This window comes from Acanthaster planci, linkage group LG06 (genome assembly GCF_054643075.1).
Source record: "Acanthaster planci isolate LZ-2023a linkage group LG06, COTS_SCS, whole genome shotgun sequence".
Lineage (NCBI taxonomy): Eukaryota > Metazoa > Echinodermata > Asteroidea > Valvatida > Acanthasteridae > Acanthaster > Acanthaster planci.
In genome coordinates this window covers 16,690,142-16,699,799 of record NC_141782.1, presented here as the reverse complement: position 1 = coordinate 16,699,799, position 9,658 = coordinate 16,690,142, and the positions used below count along the sequence as shown (strand labels likewise).

The 9,658-nt window shown below is 41.4% G+C and overlaps 1 protein-coding gene across 1 annotated transcript; it reads right to left on the bottom strand.

The window, feature by feature from the left end:
• Positions 1-1,151: 1,151 nt before the first annotated feature.
• Positions 1,152-7,166, bottom strand: LOC110982202 (cilia- and flagella-associated protein 20). Its single transcript, XM_022240459.2, has 4 exons — positions 6,975-7,166; positions 5,206-5,520; positions 3,440-3,505; positions 1,152-2,822 (listed from the first exon to the last, which is right to left on the bottom strand). Exons 1-4 carry the CDS (start codon positions 7,056-7,058, stop codon positions 2,706-2,708), a joined length of 582 nt encoding a protein of 193 aa, XP_022096151.1. The 5' UTR covers positions 7,059-7,166; the 3' UTR covers positions 1,152-2,705.
• Positions 7,167-9,658: the final 2,492 nt, after the last annotated feature.

The window sequence follows — 9,658 nt, the reverse complement described above, 5'->3', positions numbered from 1 at the left end:
AGAAAGGATCCCTCTCCCTTCTGAAAAATGGTTCAGCCGACACAGAAGTGACATTACCACAGACGACCAGTAGACAAATTGTAAGTGTACATAAAGTACATGTACAAGATGTGTTGAAAGATCAGATCACTGTGTTGAAGGTGCACATTCATGAGTATAATTATGAAACTTGGGTCAGAAGAAGACAGTCCAAACACCACATTGTTCCCAAGTTTAGAAAAAAAAAGATTTTGATGGGACAGGAATATTTTTAGCCTTTAGAATTTCAGATGCAACTACATGTACTTCATCCAACAAAGCTGTCTTAAAAAGTATAAATTTACAAACCCTCTCAAAACTAGTGAGAGAGTACACTGGAACATGTGTGCCATGCGACAGTTGCCAAACTGACCTGCAGGGCGGGGGGGTGTAAGGGGATATTGGTTTGGTATTTTGCCACTTAATTTTACACGTGCATGCACAGAACTAGCCCAGGTTGGACACCAGTCTTCATTACATTCCTCCATAACGGTCAGGGAGTCCACCTGGACCACTACATAACCTACTTTTGTATTGTACATGTACATACCCGTTCACAGCAAGTCACAGGCACGCACTGCGCAAGGCTCCCTGGTCGATGATGTATACATGTACCATGAATAATGCAAGCAACAGGAGGCATGACATGCTTGGCTCCTCAAGTAGACCCAAGTTCATTTCACAATACGTTTGAAAGCCGCCTCACGGATCACATAACATCACGATTTCCTTGTTATACTTGTTGCAAAACCTGCAGACGGTTAACTCCACATGCCGCCAAAACGAGTGAGCGAAAAACACGTCAAGCACGTGTTGTGTCAAAATTGTATCGTCTACACAGCGCCCTCTGCTGGTGCTCAAAGCGCCCTCTATTAGAAGTACGCCGCCCTTGCCGTAAATCTGCCAAAGTTAGTTTTTGCTTGGGTAGAACATTAGACATTGTACACAAACGACCGTCTCTAGTATAACACGGATTTGTGTGTGTGTGTATGTTTACTTATAATACTGAGAAATGGTATCCAAAGAATAACTCTAAGTTGGAATTTGGAATGGTGTACATGTACGCGTACAGATGTAAGTTCTACTTCCCTGATAAAAGTACATGGACAAAATCATGACAAAAACAATACAAGTACTTGTAAATAGGGTAATCTAAAGTTTATTACATTATCGTCAGACGCCAGCTGAATACATTTCGAAATATGTACAATTATAATTCAGAACTTGCACCTTGAATGTGGTTTTTTAACTCAACACATTCCTGGCTATTTTTGCAGAACATGTTGCATAATGTAATAGTGTCTGGCCCGACTGAGGGAAGTTCAAAATGCAACACTGAAATATGTAATTCAACAACGACTGAATCAACATGTACCTTATGCTAAGAACATATTTACAGTAACCCATGCATCGTTTCAAAAAAGTATACCGAGGAGAAATAACAAGAGCTTCAATACTTTGGAAATTGCCAGCCCAAAGCACCTTGCCAGCAAATACTAGATTGTTTAAAAATAAGAAATTAGCATTGCTCCACATTCTTACTGGGCAATGACTACAATATGGCAGTAATTAAATGTTTGGCCAATGACACCTTTACAGAAGTCCCCCATGACACAAATTTGATTATGAACTGCCACAGCCATGACTGAGTAGGCTGTCAAAAAATTAATTTGTAAGCAATTTCCGCTTCTATTCCATTATGTGTTTAGCAGATTCAAGTAATGTGCAGCCTTCTTTGCAAAACCTTAGGAAGGCGAAATGCACTGCTGGCTTGGAAAAGCAGTCATGTGCTGTTTGTGTTGCACCGCAAGGTGACAGAAAAATGAAGACGGTTAAGATGGCACTTCAAATTTAATATCTAAAGCACTGTTTCAGACTCTAAAGCGTAGGGTATTTTCTCTTCCATCAGCAGCAAACTCTAAAAAGGGGATTGACGTACATGCTGGCCAGTTTGATGTCCGGGCTAATAACACAATAATCAATTAACGAGCAGTGAAAATACTCCTGACATGTAATTGTATAAAATATCAGTAGCTACTAAAACTTTCAAATGTGTTTGCACAGCACAAGAAACTGGCATGGCTGTGTGGAAAAACAAATGACAATACATTGTATTCCGAACATTATTAACTTGCCTAAAATTCCCACCCCTGCCCAGTCACTGTGAGATGTTTGTAAAAACCCATTTGTATGTATTCAGTCAAGACTGTAGAGGATTATACTGGATAACTGTAGCGTGCAGGTAATTTAACCCCCCCCCCAAAAAAAAGACAAGTAACTGCAGCAGCATCAGTTCTCAACACCCCAAAAATATGTCCCAAAGCCAGGCCACTCCTGTCATTGCCACCACGAAGGAATGCCCACCTGCACATTTCAAACAATAGGAAAGCTCCATTTTTGTTCGGTTACAAGTTTAAGACGGTCCGGGGAAAAAAATACTGCCGCTCAACTGGACAAAAACATTTTTAAAAAGGCCCCAAAATTGATAACATTCTCAGATGTGTAGTTGGGTGTTTCAGCTCTTAATAAATTAAAAAAACTTCCCTTGAGTTTCTAAACGATTCCAGCCTGTGAAGTTTATTGCATCGTCTGAAAAGCCCCAGTTGTGACTTGGCTTGAAAGGCTGGGGCTTGTCAGATGATTAGCTAGTTAAGGGAAAGACCATGCTAGTCTTTCATGGGGGGAAGCTATTTGCCTAGTGACTTGCTGACCGGCAAGTAGAGCTTGAATTCCTGTGGGAGTTCATCCTCTGAGTACAGTCTGTCTGAGAAGTACACTCGGCGGATCCTGCAGTTGGCATGAATCTGGCGGGACAGAATCAAAGATACCAGGTTCGTTATAAATAGCATTCGCCCTTCCTCTTTTTCAGGGTGCAAGGAGAATGGCAAGTTCAATCATGGGTACCATGACTGAACTTGCCTTTCTCTTTGTCAAGACCGTGAGCTGCAAGTGGATAACGTGCAATCTAATGAGCTAACACACTGTCACGTCATCAAAACCCGAGATTCAGATTCCTCCAAAGTTTGACAATTCCACAAAAACAGGTTCCATCTGACAACAGGCCTACTGTGTTAGGATACTGAAATGTTACGAACTGAGACATTCTTTTCTGTATGTCTTTCCCCCTACAGAAAATTTTCCTGCCAAATCTAATTTTGGTTGGCACGCTTTGTTTAACTACAAAACAATGTGTACAATGACAACAGATTATACAAAACATTCAAAAGTAAGCAGTGTCCACTTCATAGCTGCAGTTTACACCAATTCGTCACAAATCATCACCATCCCAATCTGATGCTGTGTCCCTCGCTTTCATTTCTTTGCTCTTTCAGCAAGCTTTAAACAAAGTTAATGTCAGCCCCAACACAATTTGACAGGACAAGATTAAGATCGTACTCTTGGAAGTGAGCGACATTCTCACCTGAACTCTAATTGTTTCAATGTAGTTTGTACCGTAGGCACGTCTCGTGAAGTCTGACAAGTTGAACTGCATGAAACAGAAAACAGTGAAAACAGAAATCATAAGCACACAGTTGGGTCATATATTGACTACTTACAGTATTTGTCTAAAACACTGTGTCAAATCACTTTTTAATTATTGTGCTAAAAATCTGAGATTTTGAAGTGTCAGGAGGAGGGCTGTTAAGCATGCTTATCCTGAGCGAAATCCAAGAGATCACAAAAGATGGGCCACTTGTACAGGGTAAAGAGGGTATAATGACATTAAAATGATAAATGGGACACAACATTACCGTGATGCAGTATTACAATGCCACTGTACTGTGCTAAGGCAATGCTTGGCAAAGACTAATCTTTGATAGGAAGTCTGGCAAGTTTGTTACCTGATGTACAAGTGTCCTCCAAAATGTTAAAGTTGAGGATGATTAGCAGTTTCATAGAAAAGGGAGACTTTAAGAAGTTTGGTGGTGGCAAACATATCAGTCCTTTTTACCAGTTCTGAGCATGCACGCGCCATTCTGAGCACGTGTGCATAGTTTTCAGCTTGCAGAATACTGCAAGAAAGGACGGGTAAGTCGACTGTAACCACCATCTCAAAGTCTCCCATACACAGGTAACTTATGTACAGATGTCAGTGCCTTAACCCTAACAGTCCCGAATGCTACGAAGTTCTACTTAGTAGTAAAATATAGTACTCAGCCCTGTCGATTGTAAGAGGACATGACATTATTATTCTCTGAAGCCATAAAATACAATAGATAAGACAATGTACCATACAATGCTGTGGCACTATGAATGCATGGTTTCATTGTTCTCTGTACGAGTAACAACGGAATAAACCTAGCCAGAACTGGCAATTTGTAGTGCTAGGTCCTTCAGGCTCAGAGTGTTACGTAGTATTTTGTAGTACTGAGTACTCTAAGCCCATCAATGCCCGATACTATTAGGGTTAAAATTCCATCACCACAACTTAGCCATGTTAGGGGTCACTCTGCGAAAGTACTGTGCCCTCTGTGTCATATCATACAGTATACGACATTGTGCATTCCTGTAACACTGCAGCTATGGCCATGATGCTTGCATAGCGCACCAAGTCCATGCACAAGATCCCACAATCTTTGACAGGAAAGCACCTGAGGCTGACTACATTATGGAAACAGTGCTCCATGTGGGAGAATAATCGTTCTTTTAGGAATTTTTTACCAACAATGGTGCTGTGAGAATCCACGCACATTTTTGCAAGAAATGTATAATTCACAGGCAGAAAAATGAACATTTCAAAGTATTTCCAAAATAGCCTCAAAAGACATCATTCTTCTGTCAAACGTACAACTCTTTATGTTCGGGTGTATGAAACCATCCTTGCAAGGCATTTCAATTTCACTGTAAGTTCAAAAAGAATCATGCTCTGTCTTTGGGCAATTACAAATTGTGTACAGCCTATATATAAAAGAAAAAACATACAAACTTAGTAGGCAACACTGTCATTTGTTATAGGGCAGCCCAACCTGCATATCGGAACAATACAATTTCCAAGTGTCATACACACCATCAAGTTTACTTGTAACACTTGTTCTCCTTAGTCATGAACACCCTTTTCTTGCTAAAGTTCCCCCTAAAATAACAAGCACCTCTTTAAAGATATGTTGGCATTCCGAACCTGTGCTGTTTTATTAATGGAACTGTTTCCAAATTGGGATGTTGACAAAGTCAAACAACAGGACAAACCTGAATCTGATTCCATCCATCGTCCAATCTCATTGGCATTGTGCAGATAAACGGCTTTACCCTCGTTGTGCTTTGGTAGTTGCTGGCCCGGAACCGCCGCTTGACTTTCTTGTCGTCGAGAACTTGGACCTCAAATGTGAAGTATTTCTTAAGGTTTTTGATGATCATGACCAAGAAAGGCAACTTAATCCCCAGCCCTTTCCTGGCATCCTCTGGACTTGTGATAAACGTTGTGCTGACATTTGTTCCTACGATTTCAATTACTAGTGACTGGATATCATTGTCCGTGATACGCTTGATGTGCCCATTATGGACCTGAATGAAAAAACAAATCATAACCACCACTCATTTATTAAAACTAAACAAACAGAGGCCCAGAGCAAATAAGGCACATAATGGAATCAACCACTTTCTCCCACATAACTGTACAATCTGGAAAGAATTCCACATATGGAAGCCACTGGTTTTTCCCTCAAGTGACTTCCAGCAATTTGAAAGTAATAAAAGTGTCCTCGTAGCAATTAAAATTGGGCAAGGAAAATATTGACACATTCACTTTAAAAACTTGTTTTAAGACCAGTCATATAGGGTTTAAGCATACCGAGTCACTGTCAAGCGGCCTTCGTGTATGGAGTTCTTTCCCTAGGGGCTCAGACAACGTGACCGTTTGTCAACTCAACTAGGGACAACTTGGCCAGTGAGACAATTCAACAGGTAGGACAACTCGATTGTCTGAACTTCATACATGTCATATGGACAAACAACTCGACCACTGGAACAAGTCCTTGATTGAGACAAGTTGACTCACAATGAGTGTGTATGCACTCTACAGTAACTCAACCCACACCTTTTCTCCAAGCAGTTTTACCACCTCCCACGACAGCAGACTAGAATATCGGTGCGGACTAGATTATCGAGGCGGCTGTGCATTATGGATAGTGTGCTGCTTCAAGCTTGCATGCCGCATCACTATCGTGGCCTCACTGGTTGGAGGCGACCAACGTGCTGTCCATCAGTCCTGTGAATGCTACGTCGCCACACCCCTGCGCATGCATGCACGTTGTGCTCGGCGAGTCCAGTCTCAACTTAAATGCAACACACGCAAAGTTGGCCAAACACATTGATATATGCTATCTGTGTTTATTGCCTCACATTCCGTCATGTTCATGCCTAGCATGGTCGAGATGTCATATCAGACTACTTGGTAAAAAGTTGACTTGTTCCACCACTCAAGTTGTCTCAATGGTCGAGTTGTCCAAAGTCAAGTTATCTGACATGCTTTCCCAAAATCAGCCTGTGCTGAATGATCATCCTATGTCATGTGGTCCAATGTCAAAACTCTAGGTGTGTCCATGGATCTCAGGCCAACTTTCTTGTCCCAAGGGAAAGCTGATTTAAGACTGTAGGCAGCCAGCTAGTGCGGCGTTGTCAAGGAGAGCCGATTAACACTACAGTAACAAAATCCTATTTCAATTCAAACTTTAAAAGAACATGTTCAACAAGAACACCTTCAACATCAACACATCTTTGAAAATACTGACATGTAGTCTGTATGCCAGGAAATAATAGGGTATTAACCAAAACAAAACAGGCCTGTAATGCAATCGCTGTTTGGCAACTGAACCCTTCATTTGTACGGCACATTCACAACCCGCAATGGCCACCACATGCACACAAATAATCGTGCACACAATCAACAATACAAGGAAAATGTCACACTTTTCTCAACATTTCTCCAGCAAACGAGCTCTGGATCGACCATCACTCACCTTCTTCGCCCATAGCTGAAGGGGCTTGCTTCCTATGCTGTATAGTATCGAAAGAAATCCACTTTGGAATGTGTTTTTGAACATTTTTAACTCGTTGTGATGATATTGAAGGCGTGTTTATTACGGACGACCCTCACACACAGTCCCGCTCGCTCGGTTCTCTCGTCGCTAAGTGAGATCTGCAGTGTGTACGTTGGTTCTTGACCCGTCGCCTGGCGACCGAAGCACACAGGGTGAAAACAAATCAATCCGCCGGTAGTGGGAAACTGGTTAACACACGGACTGCTCGCGTGAGTTTAACGTTTTCGTCATATAGAGCGGGGTACCAGAATACCGTATTCCACGCTTTAAGTATACGCTTCGCAGTTTCGCAGTTAATACACATGTACATGTAGCACAATTTTTAATTTGTACAGGTACATAATGTACATGTATGGTACCGTACCGGCTTCCATGTGGCCTCGGCTGGAGTGAGCTCGTGTTGTTGTAGTTATTTCGAACGCTCCGCAGTCCGTGTAAAGGGCGCATCCTTGGGCAAAACGCCGGGAAGGGCGTGCGACACTGAACATAAGTTCTAAGCTTTTTGGAAGTTGAAGTCACCTGAGACTGGATGTTAAATAAGAGATATGATATTGAGACCCGATTCTTCTCAGTTGGTGTGCAATGCAAGCACCATTAAGCTGCGAGATAAATCTTATTCAAGGTGAAATTTGGAGGGCCATGACGTCGTCTATCTCCGAAGAATGCCAAAACCAACACTTAAAATTTACTAGTATTCCAGAGTTGATGGGCGAGTCTTGTGTAAGGAATCTATATGTTATGCCGTAACTGTGCACTCGTAAGTCTTGCAGCAACTTGACTGTAAAACGCGAAAGAGACTATACAGATTCGACAATTGACACACCCCTTTGGGCCCAGGGGAAGGACTGAACGATCCTATCCCTTTTTTTTACTTTAATTGAAGCCGTTGTTAGCAGCGGCAAAGTAACCAGCGGGTCGGCTAAGGCAACCTTTCTCTGTGGCGCCCGGGGATATTTTTTCAGGAGTCTACACCCTTGGAGATTAAAGATTTAATTATGGGAAATTGATTTCGCCCTGACTGCAGTTACTGTTGTTACCACTTTGACAGCTTTAGGTTTGTAAACGTCAAATTTCCGAATGCTTCAAATAATTTACCGAAACTTTCAAAGAATCTGACGGCAGAAGAGGTGAATTGTATGCCTCCGTTTTGTGTGTAATTTACAAACTCGGGGCTAAAAAAATTAATGTTGGTACTGATCAGTCTGGATGTCATAATATACGCACTGAGTACGCCTTTAATAATAATAATAATAATGATCGTAAAAGTTTTACAGCGTTTTAACCAAGATCCATTATTTCCATTACTATAGAAATTGAATTCGTGTGCGTTTTGGTCAAATAAGAAACTGAACTGACTTAAAATTTACTTAAAACACAAAATTATTGCTCCTCAGTGAGTGTCCATATGCATGTACATGTACATGTATATGTGGCATTATTTATTAGAGTACATTTAATTCAAACAAGCCCTCTTTTACCGCGCACAGGCGCCGTATGCGAACTACTTTTCCCTGCACGCGCACGCTACGATTTGGAGTTCGTGCAGTGGCAACAAAGGCATGCGCGCTGTATGTATGGTGTGTTTGAGGATTACCATCGGTGCCATGGAGGAGGTTACCGGGGAGATGTGGCTTCGGCGTTTGTCATTGGACAAAAGGGTTCGAAGGCAGCAAAGATGAATGAAGGTACACTGATGTCGGTCAGTTATTTATAGAGCAGTTATCACGATAAAGGAAAGCCAAACCAAGTTCACACGGGAATCCACCTACGTTTTCTACATAATTATGCAACCTTTCTGGGAGAGTGGCGTAAATTGGAATAAATAATAGGCCAAGTGTGAAAACAAAGGATGGGCCTTTGTACTTTGGCACTGGGTACATCTAGGAGAGCGTTGATGTGTCATAATGGAACTGCACATTGATCCACTTTTCATTGACGATCTGTTCAGACAACATGGGTATTTCCTCCGACGTGAATGAGTCTATCCATTAAAATCTATAAAGCCTGTGTAATTGACTTTTATATTTTTTTTCCTTGTATACCTTGGGGTGTGGATATTATGAAATAGGAATAGATCGCAATTTAAGGAAACTATGTTGAAAATACCAAACACTGAAACTGGTGGGGCGGTGACTGAAAGTATGGGATTTTTTCTTGATTTAAGAAAAAGTAAGCCGAGAAATGTCTGCATTCTCTGAGGACTAGGTTGCTCTTGGAGACATTTAAATACCAACAATAAATTAATAAATTTACTTATAAATTACAATTTAAAGAAAAATCAAACATTGCAAATCGAGAAGAAAAGGCACTTTAAAGGAAACAGATTGTTTATCCCTGGGAAAAATTGCATAAATTATATAAACATGACCACCCATTCAGGCCCACATGAAATGAACTCTAAAAACAGCATAGGCCTACATGCGAAAGGCATAGTTCATGACGCGCCTACGTGTATCTTCGTAACGGTGTTCCCATCACAGCGAGCTCTCATTGTTGCCGTGAGTCTTTGTTGGACATCAGCCTGAATTCAGAGGGAGTTTACAATTACACGCACGCAGATGTGGATGGCTATCTAACAAGGACCCCACCGGGTCTTTTGATAT

Excerpts from the sequence above, each read along its gene's own strand:
- LOC110982202 (XM_022240459.2), bottom strand. The coding sequence starts at position 7,058 with ATGTTCAAAAACACATTCCAAAGTGGATTTCTTTCGATACTATACAGC. Across the intron at positions 5,521-6,974 it reads TTCAGCTATGGGCGAAGAAG|GTCCATAATGGGCACATCAA; the intron begins GTGAGTGATGGT and ends TTTTTCATTCAG. Across the intron at positions 3,506-5,205 it reads ATGGATGGAATCAGATTCAG|TTCAACTTGTCAGACTTCAC; the intron begins GTTTGTCCTGTT and ends TGTTTCATGCAG.